The 16,516-nt window shown below is 45.5% G+C and overlaps 1 protein-coding gene across 1 annotated transcript in view; it reads left to right on the top strand.

Moving 5' to 3' along the window:
- Positions 1-15,300, top strand: part of plch2a (phospholipase C, eta 2a) — a 75,225-nt gene extending 59,925 nt beyond the window's left edge. The window contains exons 19-22 of the mRNA XM_039603910.1: positions 1,851-1,997; positions 2,303-2,382; positions 4,351-4,708; positions 14,607-15,300. Coding sequence (XP_039459844.1) covers positions 1,851-1,997; positions 2,303-2,382; positions 4,351-4,708; positions 14,607-14,965 — 944 coding nt within the window. The 3' untranslated portion in view covers positions 14,966-15,300. The remainder of the gene's footprint in view (positions 1-1,850; positions 1,998-2,302; positions 2,383-4,350; positions 4,709-14,606) is intronic.
- Positions 15,301-16,516: the final 1,216 nt, after the last annotated feature.

Genomic DNA, 16,516 nt, shown 5'->3' with positions numbered 1-16,516 from the left:
ACACCCACGCCTGCCCGTGATCAGGTACCCTGCTGGGGTAATAGGCTGGCCAAAGGAGGAGATAGAAGCCACTGACATAAAGACAAGAAAGCTCCTGACCATGCATGGAGGGTTTCACCCCAAGTCCAGCACCCTGAGGCTGTACGCTAAGCGGAAGGAAGGGGCCGGGGACTGGTGAGTGTCAGCACCACAGTCCAGGATGAGACAAGAAACATCCACGAATACATCACGAAGATGGCCCCAACTGACAGCGTGCTCAGTGAATACCTCAGGCAGCAGAAACCCAAGAAAGAGGAGGAAGGCGAGGAACCATCATGGAAGGACAGGCCCCTGCACGGTATGTACCACCGGCAGATAGAGGAGGTGGCTGATATCCAGAAATCCTACCAGTGGCTGGACAAAGCTGGACTGAAAGACAGCACAGAGGCACTAATCATGGCAGCACAAGAACAAGCTCTGAGTACAAGATCCATAGAGGCTGGGGTCTATCACACCAGGCAAGACCCCAGGTGCAGGCTGTGTAAAGATGCCCCAGAGACAATCCAGCACATAACAGCAGGGTGCAAGATGCTAGCAGGCAAGGCATACATGGAACGCCATAACCAAGTGGCCGGCATAGTGTACAGGAACATCTGTGCCGAGTATAACCTGGAAGTCCCGAGGTCAAAATGGGAGATGCCCCCAAGGGTGGTGGAGAATGACCGAGCTAAGATCCTGTGGGACTTCCAGATGCAGACGGACAAAATGGTGGTGGCTAACCAACCGGACATAGTGGTGGTAGACAAACAGAAGAAGGCGGCCGTAGTGATCGATGTAGCGGTTCGAATGACAGCAATATCAGGAAGAAGGAACACGAGAAGCTGGAGAAATACCAAGGGCTCAGAGAAGAGCTCGAGAGGATGTGGAGGGTGAAGGTAACGGTGGTCCCCGTGGTAATCGGAGCACTAGGTGCAGTGACTCCCAAGCTAGGCGAGTGGCTCCAGCAGATCCCGGGAACAACATCGGAGATCTCTGTCCAGAAGAGCGCAGTCCTGGGAACAGCTAAGATACTGCGCAGGACCCTCAAGCTCCCAGGCCTCTGGTAGAGGACCCGAGCTTGAAGGATAAACCGCCCGCAGGGGCGAGATGGGTGTTTTTTATATATATATATATATATATATAGATATATATATAGATATATAGATATATATATATATATAAAATATACACACACATATATACGTGTATGTATGTATATGTATGTGTGTATATATATATAAAGAAAAACAACAGAGGAGCTTTGCTATCAGTGATGTAGTTTCTTGCAAATTGCTGTTTTTTTGTTTGTTCTTTTGGAAAAGCTAACTAGTTTTTTCTGACCTCTAGTGGTGTGCAAAGCCATGTCAGGGTGAACTTTTAGGAGTAATGTCAGGAAAAAAAAAACATGTCAGCTGAAAGCACCGTGCAAATGAAGCTTACTGCAAGTTCAACCTTGCAATTCCTGTGAGGCAGACACTTCTTGCAACTTCTAAAAGTAGTCGAGAGTTTTCTGTGGACACTCGCAGTCACGTCAATGTCCAGGTGTTTTCATGTAGACATCTGTGGTTTGTTGTTGTGCTTTTTACATATTAATATGGTGAATCTGTGTGTATAGTTTGAGAAGTTTCTGATATATACTTGAGGAGCCCAGCAAGAATTACTCTTTTATATGCCTGTTTGCCAAAATGCTGTCCTCTTATCTGCCTTACTCTTACTGTGCTATCTATCGTATTATTTCTCTTATCTCTCTTTGCTCTTCCTTTGCACTCACCTCACACACATATCTCCCCTATGCCATCCCTTCTGCATCCCTATTTGGGATGGTTCCGTAGGTTTCAACCCGATGTGGGAGGAGACTCTGGTGTTCATGGTTCACATGCCTGAGCTGGCCCTCGTTCGTTTCCTTGTGTGGGATCATGACCCAATCGGCCAGGACTTCATTGGCCAGCGTACCATTGCCTTTAACAGCATGATGCCAGGTAAGACATGGTGCTGCTATTGGATGGCACTAACACTCGTTCAAGGTTTTCTGCTGTGTTTTGGTGATTATATACTTAAACAAGGAACTTGAACCAGAAACTCATTATACAAACTCACTTTACAACTAGTATATATAACTAATTTGTTGCTCTTGACTCCGAGTCTCTTGTTAACATCATGTCGATTGATAGTTTTGCTGCTGGTCGAGCTGGTATTTATTGGGTATTTGGCTACAGCCATTCCTTTGTGGTTGTTATATTTGAGTCCCTGATAAGGCAGCTGTCTCTGACATTTTTGTATGCAGGCTATCGCCATGTGTACTTGGAAGGAATGGAGGAAGCTTCCATCTTTGTTCATGTAGCTGTGAATGACGTCACTGGTAAGGTGGGTATCACTGCAGAAGCCATCTTAAAGTCTTGCTCACCACAGAAATGTTCATGAAAGCGTTGTGCACTGACAGCTTTTACAGATATTCTTGTAATGAATATACAATAAACTTTACCTCAGATTATTTCACCAAAAACCAAATTATAATACCACAATCTGTGTTTTGTTATCATTATTATTATTATTATTATTATTATTATTACTACTACTACTAGTACTAGTAGTAGTAGTAATAATAATAACGTAAATTGTTATTAAACTGTTTTTCTACAAAAACTTCTTTTCATTTTCTTTTTGAAATATTGTTTGAAAATACAAAAAAACTAGAAACAAAACAAAACTTGTCAGTACTTATGATTAGGAGACTTTCTAATAGCAGAATATCCACTCCAATCTTAGCCACTCGTCCTCGCCTCCTTTTGTTTATTGTTTTGTGGTTATTTCAGCAAAAACTGAACTATGAACTGTGTAACCTAGGCCATATTCAGACGTATTCAGATGTAAAATATATACATTATTATTATTATTATTATTGTATATTATTCTGCTTCTAAACTTCAGTTCAGTGTAAATTTCAGTTTTCTGTTCATAAGAATATACTGACTGCACCTGTTTTTGCAGATCACACTATCTTCAGTGTTATTCCTCCCTCAGCCCATATTTTCGATGCACTCAGCTATCGGTACCCATTTACTAAATGACCACTTTGTTGTCCACATTGTCCTTGTTTTGAAGTTGCCTTTCTTGGAGCTGCTGTGTGACTCCTGTTTGAATGTCTCCTAGCCCCAGCCCACCTATTTTTTTCTCCTTTTATCGTTCTCCTCTCTGATTTCCAGTCTCTCCCCATGTCTGTTTGTGATTGCAGTGGACCTCTCTTTTATGAAATGCTCAACATAGAAGCAGACAATGTTTAGGAGTCCTGAAGCTGCCACTCAAAACTTGGGTGTAGTGAGATCCAGTCAGAATCTTGCATGAGCCACCACCCTGCATCATTCGCCTCAGTGCACACCCCCTCAAATTGTTCAACTGTCCATTAAATTAAAGTACTGAAAATTGTAAGGTGGCAGAATGCTATTGTTCTGGTCCCACTTTTTTTCCCAGGTTCTGCAGTTTTTGGTCTAGGCAGTGAAATTCTTTCAGTATAGGTGTCTATGTACTAGAAGTTCCAGAAACTTAAAGAAGCCCAGTCGCTTTCTTTCCGAGCTCTCCAAGAATTAATTGCCTTACTAAGAACTTTTTCTACAATAGTCAAGGTCCCGAAAAGATGAGTTGAGTTAGCCTGCTGACATGGTCTTTGTTCCTATGGTTATACAGTGCTGTCCTAGTAATTTGATTAGTCAGCAATATTCAGCACTTAAATCCGTGGTCTAAAAATGATCTTCACAAATTATGATCTCTAGGCTGGGACTGTTTTTGAATTTACAGCCATCTTAATGGAAGTTAATTTTAGTTAGTTTAGTTAATTAAGACCCCGAGACACTGAGTTTCACAATCATCACGGCCACAGTGTCCTTCTTGTGTTCCAGTCATTGTAACCTTTGACCTTCTGTTTTAGTGAAAACATCCATGCAGTGTTGAGAAGGTTTCGTTCAACTTTGCCAGTTACCTTCAAGCATGTATACATGTAACTGATATTTTGCTACAGGATCTTCAGCTGGTTGCTTAAAATGTCTAACACTTTGAATCCAAGTGGATTTCAAAGCTAGTCAGCATGGTTGCAGCTGGATGATCATGTCAGTGTGATCTATGAGAGATCATTCACACATGTGCGTTTCTGTAGGAAATGTGGATTTCATTTACTTTCCTCATTTTAAGCATGCTCATTATACTAATCCTGTGTATGTACTACTGCAGTAAATTCATTGGGTGCAATGAATTTAGTGTAGTATGGCAGATTTTTTTTCAATATCTTCAACCTATTTGTGAATTGTGTTTGGCAATGATGTCCTGTTGTGTTTTTGTCAGGCAAGAGCAGCCAGCGGCATAAAAGGGTTGTTTCACAGAAACCCAAAGCAGGCTTCCCTGGACAGTCACACTGCTGTACAGCACAGCCGTAAGAACCCGTTTGGGGCCCACCTCCTGCGCCGCACAGCCAGTGCACCTACCAAAGGTCAATCCAAAATCAAGAAAGGTTTACCAGACATTGCAATTGACACCAAAGACTACAGCTCAGAGGGAGCTAGTGAGGAACGAGAGACCGGGGAGGGAGAAAAGGCCTCTGCTGCTACCTCTCAGCACCACAATGGGGATTCACTGGCACCCCAACAAACCAAGGGACCATGGAACCATTCCGAAACTAATTTTCATCCCAAGGAAGGTAAAGGTAAGCGCTCATTCTACACTCAGCGACGACCAATGAGTGAACCTCTCAAGCGGGCCATTCGGCTCCGCATTCATGATCCGCTGGACATGAAGCCAAATGTGTTTGCCCGTTTCGCTGTTAGCAGCTCGGGCAGGGTGGGGATGTCCTCCAACTGCATCACATGTGTGACTGGCTCAAAGGAGAGCCCAGAGGCTGAAAGAGAGGGTCAGGTTGAGCAAAAGTCCAAGGTGACAGATGGGGAGAGACCAAAGAAAAGTAACCACTCCTCCTCATCAAAGAGACAAGTGCAGTCAGAACCTGTTGCCATGCCCCAGTCCCTAGGTGCCCAGCCCAACGTACAGCAGGTTCCTGCCAAACCCAAGACTAGCATGGAGGCCCAATTTCAGTACTCACCCATCCCTTTCCCCAGATCTAAGTTCAGACAAACACTGGGTGCCCAGTATATCCACAATCGACCTGGTACGTCACAGAGGTATACCCGTTCCTGCAGCATTCCCCACAGACGATCCTCCAATGCTGTTACACCAGCACCAAGCCTCGCACCAGACTGCAGGAGCACTCACTGTTGGCAGCAGGCGACACCACCCGACTATGGTGCTGTTTATTGCTCTGTACTCACTAAACTGACATACAGTGACATGAATTCAGGTCTCTTGCTCAGTGACAGTAGTAGCTGCCAGAGCTTTGGCAGTCTGAACAGTTTGGAGTCTCTTCCTACGCTGCCCCCTTGTTCTATTCTCGACACCCGGAAGAGGGCTGTGGGTACCCTTCAAAGAGAGATGAATGCCCTGTTTGCCCAGAAAATGGAAGAGTTGCGCCATAAGTCTCCAATGTTCTTTGCTGGTAAGATGTATCTGAGGCAGATGTAGAACTCACCAGGTAGATGCTGTGCTGTAGCTGTATTGGTAGCACGTGCTGTCAGCTTTCCCTTTTGCCGTAAGTTAGATCTGTGTTGTGCAACATGCCTCTGATAAAATGAAGTCATATCCAACCCCATCAATGGTTTCTTAAAGTTCAGCTTTGAGTTTTGTAGCTTTCATTAAAGCCTCACGATTGAAATTGTTTCAAATTTGCTTATGTCGTTAAAATCCTCTTATTTTACCCACATGCTTGACAGATGAGAAAAATGGTAAGTTTTTATCTAGAAACAATAGTAATCATTCAATTTGAACAAAGTACAAAAAACTCAAAGTAGACACTTTCAATTTGTCAAGTAGCTGCTTGTCCTAAACTGTTTTTAGAGAATAATTCAGGGATATTAAAGCATTTAGTTCAGTTCAAGACATTTCTAAAGATAAGACAAAATGTGGTAATAGATCTCTCAATTACATAAAATTGCTCTGTAGGATGCTTTGGTTAATGTTCGAAAGGTTAGCTTCAGCAAAGTCTTAATTGACTATGTACACGTTAGCATATGCTACTTCCGGTGCGGAAACTCCTGTGGGGAGCTTTGTTTCCGGTGTCCTATTTGCGCCTTGTTTACTGTCCAAAACAAGTTAAGCAAATGAATGAATCAAGCGGCGATTTACATTTCTATAGATGTTTTGGGCATTTACCCAATATATCTGTAAATGATGTTCATCGACTTGTCGATATTTTTCCCCCGCGCCTCAGAGCAAAAGAGAAAAGGGATTCAAATGTTATATTTCTCAGCTGTCCCTCGTTTATCGCGGGTGTTCCATCCATCCATCCATCTTCATCCGCTTTATCCGAGGCCGGGTCGCGGGGGCAGCAGCCTAAGCAGAGAAGCCCAGACCTCCCTCTCCCCAGCCACCTCCTCCAGCTTATCCGGGGGAACACCAAGGCGCTCCCAGGCCAGCCGAGAGATGTAATCTCTCTAGCATGTCCTCGGTCTGCCCCGGGGCCTCCTCCCGGTGGGACATGCCCGGAACACCTCACCCAGGAGGCGCCCAGGAGGCATCCTTGTCAGATGCCCGAACCACCTCAACTGGCTCCTTTCGATGTGGAGGAGCAGCGGCTCTACTCTGAGCCCCTCCCGGATGGCTGAACTTCTCACCCTATCTCTAAGGGAGAGGCCAGCCACCCTTCGGAGGAAGCTCATTTCTGCCGCTTGTATCCGCGATCTCGTTCTTTCGGTCACTACCCACAGCTCGTGGCCATAGGTGGAGGTAGGGACATAGATCGACCGGTAAATTGAGAGCTTCGCTTTTACACTCAGCTCCCTCTTCACCACGACGGACCGGTGCAGCGTCCGCATCACTGCAGCCGCAGCACCAATCCGTCTGTCGATCTCCGGCTCCCTTCTCCCATCACTCGCGAACAAGACCCCGAGATACTTGAACTCCTCCACTTGGGGCAGGAACTCATCCCCGACCCGGAGTGGGCACTCCACCCTTTTCCGGCTGAGAACCATGGCCTCAGATTTCGAGGTGCTGATCCTCATTCCCGCTGCTTCACACTCGGCTGCGAACCGTTCCAGTGCGAGCTGGAGGCCTTCACCCGATGAAGCCAACAGAACCACATCATCTGCAAAAAGCAGAGATGAGATTCTGAGGCCACCGAAGTTAAAGCCCTCCGCCACTTGGCTGCGCCTAGAAATCCTGTCCATAAAAATTATGAACAGAACCGGTGACAAAGGGCAGCCCTGGCGGAGCCCATCACCCACCGGAAAGCGAGTCCGACTTATTGCCGGCAATGCGAACCAAGCTCTTGCAGCGGTTGTATAGGGATCGAATGGCCCGTAGCAATGGGCCAGACACCCCATACTCCCATAACACCTCCCACAGGACACACCCGAGGGACACGGTTGAATGCCTTCTCCAAGTCCACAAAACACATGTAGACTGGTTGGGCAAACTCCCATGCACCCTCAAGTATCCTTGAGAGGCTAAAGAGCTGGTCCAGTGTTCCGCGACCAGGACGAAAACCGCATTGTTCCTCCTCTATCCGAGGTTCGACTAGCGGACGAACTCTCCTTTCCAGCACCCTGGCATAGACTTTCCCAGGAGGCTGAGGAGTGTGATCCCCTGTGGTTGGAACACACCCTCCGGTCTCCCTTCTTAAAGATGGGGACCACCACCCCGGTCTGCCAGTCCAGGGGTACTGCCCCTGATCTCCATGCAACATTGCAGAGGCGTGTCAACCAAGACAGCCCCACAACGTCCAGAGCCTTCAGGAACTCGGGGCGGACCTCATCAACACCAGGGGCTCTGCCACCAAGCAGTTGTTTAACTGCCTCAGTGACCTCGCCCGGAAATTGGCGGGTCATTCCCTCATCCCCAGACTCTGCTTCCTCCTCGGAAGGCGTGTCAGTGGGATTAAGGAGGTCCGAAAGTATTCCTTCCACCGCCTGACAATTTTCTCAGTCGGCGTCAGCAGCGCTCCGCCAGCACTATACACAGTGCAGGTAGAGCACCGCTTTCCCCTCCTGAGACGCCTGACGGTTTGCCAGAATCTCTTCGAGGCAGTCCGAAAGTCTTTTTCCATGGCTTCTCCGAACTCCTCCCACACCAGAGTTTTTGCTTCAGCCACTGCCTGAGCCGCATTCCGCTTGGCCTGTCGATACCTGTCGGCTGCCTCCGGAGTCCCACAGGCTAACCAAGCCCGATAGGACTCCTTCTTCAGCCTGGTGGCTCCCTTCACCTCTGGTGTCCACCATTTGGTTCGGGGATTACCACCACGGCAGGCACCAACCACCTTGCGACCGCAGCTCAATGCAGCAGCTTCGGTGATGGAGACGCTGAACATGGTCCATTCAGACTCAAGGTCCCCAGTCTCCCTCGGAATGCTGTTGAAGCTCTGCCGGAGGTGTGCGTTGAAGATCTCGTGGACTGGGGCCTCTGCTAGACGTTCCCAGCACACCCTCACTACACGTTTAGGTGCACCGGGTCTGTCCAGCGTCCTCCCCCGCCACCTGATCCAACTCACCACCAGGTGGTGATCAGTTGACAGCTCAGCCCCTCTCTTTACCCGAGTGTCCAAAACATATGGTCGCAGGTCTGGTGATACGATTACAAAATCGATCATCGACCTGCGGCCTAGAGCATCCTGGTGCCACGTGCACTTATGGACACTCTTATGTTCGAACAAGGTGCTCGTTATGGCCAAACTGTGATTTGCACAGAAGTCCAATAACAAAACACCACTCGGGTTCAGATCAGGGAGGCCGTTCCTCCCGATCACGCCCCTCCAGGTCTCGCTGTCGTTACCAACGTGAGCATTGAAGTCTCCCAGCAGGACAACAGAGTCTCCAGGTGGGGCATCTTCCAGTGTTCCCACCTTCTCCTCTTTGTAACTTAACGCGATCTTTCCGTTTTCGAGTTTTGGACATGATTTTGGAGAATATCTTCGCAGTAGCGATTGACCGCAAAGTAAAGCTACCGGAAATGTACAACCCTACATCCGGTCTCAAACCAGGAAGTTAGCATTTTCTCGTGCACAGGGTCAATAAAAGTTTAAAAAGATCACTTTTCATGATTTTCGACTACCGTATTTTTTGCACTATAAGGTGCACATAAAAGCCTTTAATTTTCACAAAAATCGACAGTGCTCCTTATAATCTGGTGCACCTTATGTATGAATTCTGGTTGTGCTTACTGACCTAGAACCGATTTTATGTGCTGAAATCTCTGTCAAAAAATGTTTTAGTACTACTTTGGTAAGCTACGAAGCCGCACCGCTTAACCCTCCGGTTGTGTTCACCCCCGCCCCCTTACTTTACTGTTCCGGGTCAAAATTGACCGGTCAGTTTTAACAGCTCTTAAATTAACATAAGAAACATTTTTCACCACCAAATTCAGTTCAGTGGGTGGGTCAGTGGGTCGTTCAGTGGTCATTCAGTGGGACATTCAGTGGGTTGTTCAGTAGGTCGTAAAAGTGGGTCTTTCATTTTGTCATTCAGTGGGCCATTCAGGGGGTCAGAGGCCAAAGGGGGTGGGGTGGGGGGTGGATTCCCATTCATTTTCTATGGCGGTCACTTTTGACTGGGAACACCACAGATGTAACAAAGTTGATTAAAACACTCAAAATTCAACGAAAGAGGTGCTCATGACTTTTATATGTTCAAGTGCATAGTGTGGAGGATGTCATAAGGACTCGAGACAATTGGATGTAAAACACAATATTTATGAGTTTTTTAATATGTAAATGGTCAGATTTGACCCGAACACGACAGGAAGGTTAATGGATTGTCGGAGCATTGTCGGCTACCATAGTCAGGAGCCTCGCGGAGTGATCTGGGTCCTAAACTCAGCTTCAGGTCCCAAAGTCAATCACTGAGAGTTAAAAATTGTCTAAATTCTTTCATCTTTAATGAAATGATCAGCGTTGCTACTTTACCAGGTGTAACAATTAAGTTTAACATCCAGGCATCTATGACAATAGAATTTATTACATTTATGAAATTTAACAGAGTTAGAAGTTAGCAGGAAGTTAGGTCGCTAGCTTCCACCTAAACATGATATAGCATGTTCTGACTGGGAGATTTCTGAAACAATTCAAACGTACAGCTCTGCTGTCACTTCCAACATAAATGAAGACAGGAAACTAAACAGCAGTGACGTTTGTAGGGTTACTGAAGTTGGGCTAGCTGGTATATAATGATATGCTACGTGATCGCTAGCGACACAGCTATGTTAGCATAACATAAACACAGTGAAGCTGGAGGATGAACGCTAACACTTTTCCACTCGATAAAAGTTAACGTGAAGGTTCCCGATGGTTAGGGACAAATGCAATCGCATGGCAGGATGCTGTAAACGGACCAAACTTCAGTCAGGAGAACAACTGAGATAATCCATCCACAATACAAGGTTAGTCATTAATATACTGCAACAACATGGGAATAGAGCAGCTGTGATGGAATACAGCATTAATGAATCAATGGTACAGAAGTGGAGGAAGCAAGAAGAATGAGATGAGTAAAGTTTGACATAACTGACTTATCCGTTTCGTTTAATGCGCCTTATAATCCGGTGCACGTTATGGTCTGAAAAATATGGTTTGTGTAGATGCGAAAGAAATTATTTTTTGATCGGGCAAGGAGTGCCCACATTCATGTTAGAAAATGTTGTTCAAGGACATCTGGTGCTTCAGAGATGTGTTCTTCTATTCAAAATATAGAAATACAAAGAATTTGCCACCGGAAAAACTATCCATGGAATGTTTCATGGGTATTTGTTTCAGATACTGGATTTATACTGGATTTTGCATTGAATCTTATAAAGCCCTTTACTTCACCATTGCATTTAATAGCAATCAACGTATATTCAGCTTGAGTCCTGAAACCGAGAATATTATAGGTACATAATTGACAAGAGCTGGCTGAGTCCTGCGAGTCATGAGGTACTGGTGTCTGAGTTGTCCACACAATCCCCCTTTGAGCCACACATTACATTTTTCAGAGGAGTTGACTTCCTTATAAACACCAGCTGTTCTACATAAACTGACTCCCCTTGAGCCCTTTGCAGTTCATCATGTGATTGCCATCGCTGTTTGATGAACCTTATGGGGGAAGCAAGTTTGTGTAGGGAGCCGAATTACAAGTTTTCTGGCTTGATTACAAGCTGACATCTGTTAAGTCATATGATGCTGGCAGATAAATCCTTTCTAGCAGCGTTATCTACTAACTTCCTTTTCAGTCTAACATGGAGAGAGATTTGTTCTGATATGGAGACCAGTTTTTGTGAGGATGTTTTTTCTTCTGTCCAAAAAGCTGTTTCCTTGCTTACAGTCTCTCTCTTCTCAATTTGTCTAAATTACCCTTTTCCCTCTCTGTCCCTTTTTGCATGCTCTCTTTCCATCCTAGTGCAGAATTGAGAGGATGACCAAAGTCAGGTAAACTTTGTTAAATGCATGCAGCCTCTTAAATTCATCCATCACCAACTTGTTTCTCTTTCTCACCATAGTTGGTTGTTCTCGTCCTGTTCTCAAAAATGCTGTACCTCACCAATGCACCAATTCAGCTTCATCTGTGTTTAGGGGTTTAAATAGAGACTTGGTGTGGACAAGTGGAAAAAATAATTCATTAAACTAATGTCACAGGACCTGCATGATGTAGTACAAAAACTTTAAAAATTAAAAATTTAAGTTGGATTGTAATTATCATTAAAAAAAAGTGTAAGTGGCTAAAATATTTGAAAGTCCTTATATATTTCCTGGAGCTTTTAAGGTTATAGTGAAGTTGATGAGCATTAACATCAAGCTATGGGAAAGTGTTATTGAAGCTAGGTTAAGAGGAGAGGTGATCATCATCTCTCCTATGGATCACCTTGAACTTATATGGCTGTAAGACCTAGATACCAATGGTGGTCTGGGATTGGAATATTTAATGCAATAGAGTCACTGCAGTGGGGCGTGATTTGAGGAGAGGGTCCATGAGCACCCCAGGACGTAGGAATAAAGAGAGACGACCACCCACTGAATTGCCAAGCGCTCTTTTTCAGGTGTGCTACAGTAAGTCTAACACTCACAGTTTTCAGCTGAAATACACCACAGGGCGATCAGCCCTTTTTCCTGCTGCGACAAAACTACCCCCCAGCCCTGTGTGCACAGCATCAGTCCTCAGAAAAAATGGGAGGGAAGAAGTTAGGTATGGAGCAGGGTTTCACACGAAACACCACCTGGCATTGCTGCATCCACAGGACCAAATTGGGGGCAACTTTTTGGGTGAGGTCTGTTAAGGGACTGGTCTGCTCCCCAAAGTTCAGGACGAACCAGCCAGCCCCAAAACTGCTTCACCTCCTCTTTGGTTTTGTTACAGACAGGATGCAATGACTGTTGCCCTCGCCATCTGAGGGCGCACCTGTCTGCCTCTCAGGTGGTAACCCTCATCCTGTACCTCCCTTCAACTGCAAACATTTTCAGGTTGGCCATGAGCCCCCCTCCCCTGAGCAGAGACTCAATGACTGCAGCCACCTGCTGCACATGCTCTGCACAGGTGTTACTGTGAATGATAACATCATCCAGGTAGGCGGCAGCATATATGCAGTGTGCTGCTGCATCACCCGGGCCAAGAAGAACTGGAATGTGACCATGGCTCCATACACAACCATATGGAGTAGAGAAGGCTGTTTTATTCCTTAGACTCTGGAGACAAGGGAATCTGCCAGTGGTGCTTGGTCAAATCAAGTATTATGGAAAATTGAGCAGTTTGTCAACCTGCAGTATGGGATACACATCAAACTGTGACACCACATTTACCTTGTGCTAGTCTACACAGAACTCTACAGAATCCTCTTTTCACCACAAGAACCAAGAGGCCACATCATCCACTATATGGCTCTTCTATTACTCCCATCTCCAGCATATCAGCCAAATCCTTCTGAAATATTTGCCTTTGTTTGTAGTTAATCTGTAGGGCAGTGAACGCATCATCATGCCAGGGTGAGTTTCAGAATGAGAAACTCCCAACACTCCCCCTGGCTCCCTGCCAAATAGTTAAAAGGAATAACATCTTGTGGAGTCCTGGGATGATAGATGCTTGTCTGAATAGACTTAATGCCCAATAATTCAGTGCGCCACTGTCTGCTGCACTGACCAGCCAGTCTCCGGACACCTCCATGATTCTGCTGTGGCCTTGAAGATGTCCAGGAATGCAGATAATCTGTCTCCCATCTTGTCCAGCATGATAGCTTGTGCTGTGGGGAGCTGTAAGGGTGGACCCATATCAAGCCACCAGGTTGTCCAGCACCTGAGTTTCACACTTGACCTGGGCCTGCAGGTTCTCCAGCTGCTTAAGCTGCACTGCCTCCTACTGTCGGTGCATCGAAGCCAGTTCTGCCACCACCTGAACCAATGTCTGCACCAGCTGCACGGGCTGTCGGTCAAACGTCTTCATGTGGGGGAAAGTTGGGTGCCAATCTAGCAAATTGCTGCTACAGGAGCTCCCAATACATGCACCCTCACACACTGTGTCGTTGTTCAGTGCTTTCTCTTTTATTTTCACACAATTTATTTTGTACTAATGTTTGCTTTACATCACTGCCCGTCAGCTGTGGTCACTCTCCTCTTCTGCCAGTTCCATTTCTTCTACTGCATAGCAGTGCCACACATCGGTCCCTACTATTGTATAAATATGAGAGACAACTACTGACAGAAGCATCTCCCAGCCTCCCCTGGCACTGCCCCTCCCCTGCAGCTAAGCCATAGACCAATCCTGCCACCACAGCAGTAGCACTAACAACAAGACAGGAGGCAGAGCTAGAGGAAGCAGGATGATCAGGATTAAGAATGAGTACATCAAAGGGACAGCTTAGGTTGACCAAGCTGGAGAGGACAGGTTGAGATGGTTTGGACATGTGCAGAGGAAGGATAGCAGATATTTTGGCCAAATTATGTTGTATATGAGGCTGCCAGGGGGGAGGAAAAGAAGAAGACCTCAGACAGGGTTCATGGGTGTAGTGGCAGATGTCATGCAGAGAGTTTGTTTGACAAAAGATGATGCTAGTGACATGATGAGATGGAGCCACTGTGGTGAACCGTAAAGGGAGCAGGCAAAAGAACAGTGCAAAAATTCAGGTCTTACACTGGGACGCCATTATTCTGGCTAGTGTTAGCTAATACTGAGATTGTAACTTTAGCTTTCTGTCATTTTACTGGCAACATTGAGAATAAGCCATTGTGCCACACGGCTAAGATACAACTACCTGGTTATTGTTGTTTGACAACTTTAGTGCTTGTAAAATCATTTCTGAGCAGAAATGAGTAGCATGCCAGATTATTTCATCAGCTTCATGGTACTGACTTATGTATGATTTCAAAAGCATTTATTTTAGCCAATATTAAATTATGCAATATACAAATCATTAACATGTCAATATTCAAGCTGATACCAAATACATCAGATCAAAAGATCTGTAGTTTTCAAATTGATTAGGTTTTATCGCCACTAGGTCAGTATTGTGATCAAGCTTATAGAGTTCCTTCTTTTTTTTGACAGATTGTTCTACAGTACACAGACCAGATGCCCCTCTTCCATTTCTTGCACTAAACTCAGAAGACACCGAGAGCATCCATTCTGTCCGTCCTGCCTCCACTCAGGAAGAGTATTCACATCACTCCTCATTTACATCAGTACATTCAACACAGCACACCATTCCTTCAAATGGGATGGTACACAGTCCTATTGTGGTGAATGGAGATGCTATGAAACCTTCTACAGTTTCCAAAACCACATCCCTCTTCCTGGCAAACCCTGTTGAGAAAATGTTACTATCAGGATACAGTACAGACCCCCAAACCAACAAAAACACCTATTTTTACGTGGAGCACAAATCAAACCAAACCAGGACACTATAGCAGAAACGAAAAGTGATTCAAGAGTTTAAGTCTGATGACCAAGCAGAGCTACCTCCTCATGAAACCGTGTCGGCTAGAACCCCTGCAGTCCCTCCAGCTCAGATTAGGAGAGCTTCTTTTAGCCATGTGCCATCTCACACTCCAATAAGAAGAACAAAAAGTGAGGGCCATGCTCGAGGAGATGTAACCTCAGCTAGCTTGGCTCAGTACCAGAGATCTGTGCAGATGCTACCGTGAGTGATCGTTTTTGGAGGAAACGGGAGGCAGGCAACCACCACGACAGCATATCATCCTCCTCTAGTATCTGTTCAAGTGACACTGCCACTGAAATCTATCTAACCTGGCCAGAAAGAGTCTCAACAGTCTATCTCGAGCCAGCAATACCTGTGACGCTTCCTGGGCCAGCTGTTGTCACCCAGCGTTCATCTGCGGCGATGCAAGAGCAAGTCAAACCTTAATCTTTAGCAAAATGAGTGCCCCAGAGATCAGCTTAATCTCTGCCTTCTGCAGAACCACTGGTGGAGTGAGCCAGCAGACTGACTCAAAGGAGCCACACCTGGAGCCAGCTCTTCATAGAGGAACTGAAGAAATCTTCATCCCCTCCAGCTACATCCACAACAGCTACAGCTTCTTTGTCCAAAAAGACATGGAGATCTGACCTCTGATGACATATGGTGCAACTTTGATAGTAAGTACCACAGCATCATCTGAAGTTTCACTATTAGGCAAACCAAAGACCAATTCCCAAATGGCAGCCCACAGAAGTCAGCCAGTCACTTTACAGAACAGTTGCTGACTGATGTGGAGCCCCTGAGTGCTGGAGATTTCGCTAAAGAATTCCCAGAAGAGCAAGGTGATAAGACCCTGGTTCGAGGGACTACCTCCAGGAGCCAAAGCAGAGTGTGGTACATTACAAACCAGGCCAGGGAGGCCCAGGAAAGACTGAAGCTTCAAAGTGTTCCAGTACAGAGGTGCAAGCTTTAGGCTTACTCTTAGCACTGGTAGTAGCCCCATTGAGGAGCTTGGGATCCTCCTTGTCCCAGAGTCCTTGCAGATGCCTGGACCTGCTGAGTCAGCACATGCCTCCCCTATACAATCCCAAACCTCCACTGACCCTGAAAACATTAGTTTGTTTTTTGCTCAAACTCTTAGAACTGGCTGACTTTAAACTGATTGTAAGAGAGAAAGCCTGAAACTAGTTTGGAATAAATTTGCTCCAGCAGAAAACTTTTTATTTTATTTATATTATTAATATTTTCTTTCTGGTAGAAAAAGCTGCACATCTTGCAAAATACTGGTCTAAAGAAAGGTGTGTTACCACTTATTAGTAATCCATGAACAATTGACATTTAAATGTTGTACATTTTGAACCAATGATTTACATTTTTTTGTGCAATCAGGAAACGTCTTGAAAATGTTCAACAAATACTGAAATCTGTTTGCACAAAATGTTAGATATTTTCCAGAATGTGTTTAGTGACAAATACCAGGAGTTTTGTTTTTTTTTAATGTTGGTTTCGTTGGCTATCATTTGCTCTCATGTTCAAGGGT

The sequence above is a fragment of the Oreochromis aureus genome, linkage group 20, assembly GCF_013358895.1.
Source record: "Oreochromis aureus strain Israel breed Guangdong linkage group 20, ZZ_aureus, whole genome shotgun sequence".
NCBI classification, from domain to species: Eukaryota; Metazoa; Chordata; class Actinopteri; order Cichliformes; family Cichlidae; genus Oreochromis; species Oreochromis aureus.
Note: the sequence above shows the minus strand (reverse complement) of the source record. Positions and strands in the feature narration are given on the sequence as shown.